This window comes from Nanorana parkeri, unplaced genomic scaffold (genome assembly GCF_000935625.1).
Source record: "Nanorana parkeri isolate BGI_ZX_2015 unplaced genomic scaffold, ASM93562v1 scaffold869, whole genome shotgun sequence".
NCBI classification, from domain to species: domain Eukaryota; kingdom Metazoa; phylum Chordata; class Amphibia; order Anura; family Dicroglossidae; genus Nanorana; species Nanorana parkeri.
The window spans coordinates 425,376-431,309 of NW_017307137.1; the positions used below are offsets into that span (position 1 = coordinate 425,376).

General features: G+C 43.0%; 1 protein-coding gene across 1 annotated transcript in view; it reads left to right on the forward strand.

The window, feature by feature from the left end:
• The first annotated feature begins 911 nt into the window (after positions 1-911).
• The window catches only part of SLC22A3 (solute carrier family 22 member 3), a 127,418-nt gene continuing 122,395 nt past the window's right edge, over positions 912-5,934 (forward strand). The window contains exon 1 of the mRNA XM_018565646.1: positions 912-1,500. Within this exon, the coding sequence (XP_018421148.1) occupies positions 1,081-1,500 (420 nt within the window). The 5' untranslated portion in view covers positions 912-1,080. The remainder of the gene's footprint in view (positions 1,501-5,934) is intronic.

A 5,934-nucleotide genomic window follows, 5' to 3' on the forward strand; every position in this document is an offset into this window, starting at 1 on the left:
TTATCTAAGAAGTATAAATTACATTTGTGCCTCCCAAATCACATGTTTCTGTGTTTAGATGTTCCTGTGTTAAAACCAGGTTAAACGGTCCAAGGATGCAAAAAAATCTTGTGTGTGTAGACTGAAAACACCTAAACCAGGGGCAGGCAACTCTTGCCCTCCAGCTGTGCTTTTACTACAAAATCCAACATGCCTCTGGGAGCCACACCTGAGGCGTTTTCATTTGCTCAGCCGCTGCAAGTGCTGAGTTAGCAAACCGCCGCTGAGCGCTTTTCTGCAAGTCAACTGTCAGTCATTTTGGTGTCACCCCTGCAATGGTGACACCCGGCATGTTTATTCCCATGTGCATAGGGCATCTAAACACAAGAAAAGTAGAAAGCAGAAAAGTTGTTTACACTTCTCAGATAACTTTTCTTGCATTTAGAAAAGCTAAACGCAGGAGCGCCGGTGTGAATGAGGCCTAAGAGGAATGCTTAAGGCTCCTTTCCCAGGAAAACACTGTCACTGAAAAGGGGAAGTTTAGAATTCTGTATTAGGAAATGAGAAGCTTCAGTTTATCACAGGGCAGTAAACCAAACAAGGCAATCTGGTTATTTAGTGAGAGTGAAGGATTGTTTTGGAGCCGAGCACCCTCCCTCTCTCTGGTCAGTACACACAGCGGCCACTAGTCGGCGCTCTCCTCACTCTCATCTCTCATTCCCCGGCTGCTCTGTCCTACTGGGCACACACACGAATCTGGCGCTGGACCACTGCAGCCCCCCCCCTCTGTGTTCAGCTCGAAGTTTAATGCCAGCTCTGCTTCAGCTGCAGACTGCTACAGAGGCAGAGAGAAAATAGGGACGCAGTTTAGAGGCGCTCACAAGAAAGCATCGCTCTTATCTCCTGAGTACAAAGTTTTGGAGTTGTATAAATGACGGTTCCTGCGCTGCTTTTCCTCTCCGATCTGAAAAGTGCTACAGCGCACATCGCCGGCTCCTTGAAGGCGTCCAGCACATGTTCCAGCTTCGCTTGAATCTCGCAGTGATTCCTCGTTCCACTTGGTGCTGACCTTCTGGGGCTAACTGCCAGGCTTCCAACATCATGCCAACCATTGATGAAGTTCTGCAGGAGGCTGGAGAGTTCGGACGTTACCAGAAGAGGGTCTTTCTCCTGCTGTGCATGACTGGCATCACATTTGCATTCTCTTTTGTCGGGATAGTGTTCCTTGGACAGATCCCTGAGAGTTACTGGTGCAGGAGCTCAGAGGTGGCTGAAATCAGTAAGAACTGCAGCTGGAGCCCACAGGAGGAGAGAAACTTCACTGTGCCAAGAGCAAAAGATGGCCAACCTGACCAAAGCCTGTGTTACACTTATGACATAGCCTGGAATGACACCAGCATTCCTTTCAGCTGTGCCAGTCCTTTGTATTCCCTTCTCAACCAGAGCCTAGAGCAGCTGCCAGTTATACCATGCCAGGATGGCTGGGTGTATGAAGAATATCGGACAACCATCATCAGTCAGGTACAATAGAAGAATAAGCCCAGATGTCCCCTGCACACCATACAGCAATTCGGACCAGTGCTTGAAAAAGCGGTGGTGCTTGTAGTGATGTCCACGGATGGCGCCATGCATATCCAGAAGTAAGAGCAATGCAGATCACCAGCACCCACAGGATGAGAATAAATGCAGAAGTTCTATTTATTGTAGAACAATGCCACATGTGTAACATAGCCAACGATTCGGAACCACGCAGGGTCCCTTCATCAGGGCAAACATAATAGAACTTCTGGATTTATTCTCATCCTGCCATTGCTGGTGATCTTCATTGCATGTACAATAGAAGGACACTAGACCATGGGCCAGGTCAACTAACATTGGTGAATGTTGAGGAATAGGAATGATGTCAAATGCACTATGGTGCAGCACACACAGCTTAGTTGACAACTTTCTTTTAATTGAAAATTTTTATTTCAAAGATCACGATACAGACACATAGTCGAATGTGGACATGTGCCATCATCCTCTTGGCATACTATAGTAGTAGTAAATATTGACTTCTGCACATGGACCTCCTGCCTTAAACGTAAGAGAAGTTATCAGGGAAGTATAAAAAACTTTTCTGCTTTCCAGATAATTTTTTCCTGCGTTTAGATGTTTCTGGGTTTAGCTGTCCCCACGTTTCCTTGTGTTTACATGGGTTAGCCATGTAAATCTAGGCTAAAAGGTCCCAGGATGCAGAAAGGTCTTGTTTGTGTAAACGCAGCTAGACTGAATACACTACACCCATAGACACTTCTAAATGTCTAGGAGTGCATTCAGCTATAGTAAAGCATTAAGTGCACGCCCTTTTCTAAATGCACTTGGACGCATATTGTAATTCTTGTGCGCATGGGGCTTTATTCTTTTTCTATACCATTATTTTGCACAGACTGTGAGACCCTTTGTGTGTAAAGTTGCACTTGGGAATTTTTTTTTTTTTTTTTACAATCTCTGCACTTGCATCTTTTCTTTCAAACCTTTCAATTTAAACTGTTACCTGGAGCATCCAAAAGAAAACAGGTTTCTTTACGCTAAGTATTTGGCACGCCGTCAATAGTTTATCTGGCCCAATATGTGTGAATGTGGGTGTGCGTCTGAAGATACTATTACAGCACTGCTTCCCAACTCCATTCACACTCACATTTACTATTTCATCTACTTGTTACCTGTGCACCTACTTCTTTATCACTTAAGACTTGTTTTCTTGTGTTTTCCGCCGCGTAAACTAAAGTCTAAAGGTGGCCAGTAATAAAAAAAACGTACGATCTGCCCATCTTGGACAGGCAGATTGTACTTGCGATCATCGCAAGCCCGCCCCGCTGAAGGGCGCGATTCCGACGATTGCAATGCTGAACGGGCAGTGCGGCCCGTTCGGCAGTTGTCGAACAAGCACGCCACTAACCCGCCGAGAATCGTACGATTCTCGGCTGGTTTTCCAGCCTGCTTGTTCGACGGAAGACGTGCGATCGTACAGTAGAAACGGTCGCACGCCTTCCATACACTTTGCGATTGTCGTACGATCGCGGGATTTCCCACGATTATTGTACGATAATCGTACAGTGTATGGGCACCTTTATAGTTCCTATTAGCACTCATCAGTGACAGCTGAAAGTCAGATTCACAAAGCTGTTAAGAACTGGAGTCTGATAAGACCAACATAGAGCCAGTGTCACACAGCTCCAACTTACTGGTTTAAGATAGTAATAACAAAGTGAATGTTGAACATTTGAAATATACATACCGTATGTACAGGTTGGCTTTTAGCAATGTTTTATTTATATTATTTGTTTCTAGCTCATATTATGAAAACACATGTCTGTTGATATTATAAATGTTATCATATCATGTTTATTGGTATAATATGATTTCTCCTCACAATAGAAACTATTAACCGAATATGTAAAAGGATTCTTTTACTACTGTATATTTGTAAAATTTTTATTTTTGACTAGTTGCACCATTTCTGCCAGATTCAGCTGTCTATACTATGTACATAAATCTGAGGCTATTTACTCCACACGTCATACATCTAGGAAACTGTTCTTGTTATATTTTATAAATGTAATGTTCCATTTAAAAAAACAAAAAACAGAACCAGGCTATGTGAATTCCTGTTTGTTTTTAAGTACCAGTAACCGGCCTTAGTTCTCATTCATTGGTGAAATAGTTGGTGTGGAGTAATTTTAAAATGCAGCTCAAGGAAACAAATGAGAGCATACCTGAAGGTGTGGGAATCAGTTCTTGGCCTGAGAATACTCAATGTGACTGGGCAGAGCGAGTGGGCAGAAATAGAGATGTTGCTTATAAGAACAATTGATTGCGTTGTTATTTTTTATATAAAAGCTCTCTGATTGCTGTGGACAGTATCTTCATCTGTATGAATCATGGTCTTGGTGTGAACCCAGTTGTCTGAGTCCACCCAAGCCTGCCCACCTCCCCCAAACCCAATCAATTGTGGAGAGGGGCATTCTCTGCCCTGCTATATGTCTCAAAGGCGCAGGTAATGCCCCCAGCACAACTGCTGCCACTGATTGGGCCAGGAGGGGGAAGTGGCAGTCACAGTTTTTTTTGTGGGCCTGGGTGAACTGGGTTCACATCAAGCCCAGGCTCATCTCTAGAGCTGCAACAGTTAATCGATTAAGTCGATTAAAATCGACGATTGAAAACGTTGGCAACGTTTTCGATCGTATACCAAGCTTGCTCCTGTGATGGACTACAATCGCAATAGAAACTAGTAGTCCATCACTGGAGCCTTTTTTTTTTTATCCGATTAACCGATTAATCGAACTTAATAATCGGCCAACTAATCGATTATGAAAATAATCGTTAGCTGCAGCCCTACTCATCTCCAATCTATATTACCGGTTTACTTGCTCTTGTTTCCATAAAACGCCCCCTGCAGTCTTTGTGTACCTCAGAAGATCAGGTTTTAGGGCTCATTCACACCAACCTGGTCCGTTGCAGTGCGTTAATGCACGGGTGTTCCATTAGGGCACCATGAGGTACAATTAACTACCTGATGCATTACAATGAACCAAACATTATGCATGCAGCAAATCTGGAGGGTGTTGTGCTGTGCTGCAATCTAGTGCACTAGGAAGGTATAGAATGAATGGCACTGCATTGCACGAACAAGCGTTACCGCAGCGCGCTGGTGTAAAAAGGTCCTTACGATTTAAGTTCTTAGTAGGAACAGCTGTGGTACGCGCTGCAAAACGCCCTACGCCCAAAGAAGTACAGGAGCTTCTTTGGGGCGTATTTGCCGCACGTATCCATTAGGATACAGCCGGATAGCCCTCGGAAACGCGCGTTTGTCACGTGTTTTTTTTACCGCGAATCACGGTAAAACCGTGCGGCAAACGCCTATATTTGGTGTGCCTAGGTGTGAACCCAGCCTAACTGTTGGTGATGGTAGCAGAACCATTAGGAGGCTCCTTACCTCCTCAAAGATAATTCCTATAGAGATGTAGAATACTTATTGCTTTCCTAGCATTCATATACAGTATAGGTTCTCATACAATAAATATATTAATTCTGTGTTATTGCTACTTTCATTATTCCTTTGTGTCAAGATAGTTTGTGCCCCAAAGCAGTTGCATGGTCTACTATGATTACACCCTTGTAAGACACATATGTTTAAAATTCATAGAGTGTCTTTGACACTCTTTGTAAAACCATGGTATATACACTTGACAAATGTTGGTGCGTGGTCATGATTTATGTAGGGCTGCAACAACGATACGATTTAATCTATTATAATCGATAATGAGAATCATTGGCAATGATTCTCATCATTGATTACCGTATATAATCGAGTATAAGCCGTCCCGAATATAAGCCGAGGTACCTAATTTTACCAAAAAAAAACTGGGAAAAAGTATTGACCCGAATATAAGCCGAGGGTGGGAAACGAGGCAGCTACTGGTAGATAGATACCAATAAAATTACATTAATATTTATTTAAAAGAAAAATAACCTAGCTCTGTAAGTGGAAAAGGGGGTACAGGGCTACATATCATGTACTACGGATCATTTAACCCATTCATATTAGCAGAGGATAATTGTAAATCTATTGTTCAGTGCATTCTATATGTAGTATATAGTACATGTACATATAGAGTGCCTGCAACAATACATTTACAATGATCCTCTGCTAACATGAATGGGTTAAATGATCCGTAGTACAGGGCTACATACAGATCATTTAATCCATTCAGGTAAGTATAATTGTAAATGTATTGTCTGCACTGTATTAGCAGTATATACTCCATATAGAGTATATACTGCTAATACAGTGCAGACAATACATAATTGGTTACTGTAATAAATCCCCCCAAATCTCCCCTCACTTACTGTGATTCACTGTGCCGGAGCAGGGACAAGTCAGCGGCGCGCTGGTCCAGTGGGAGGAGCTCC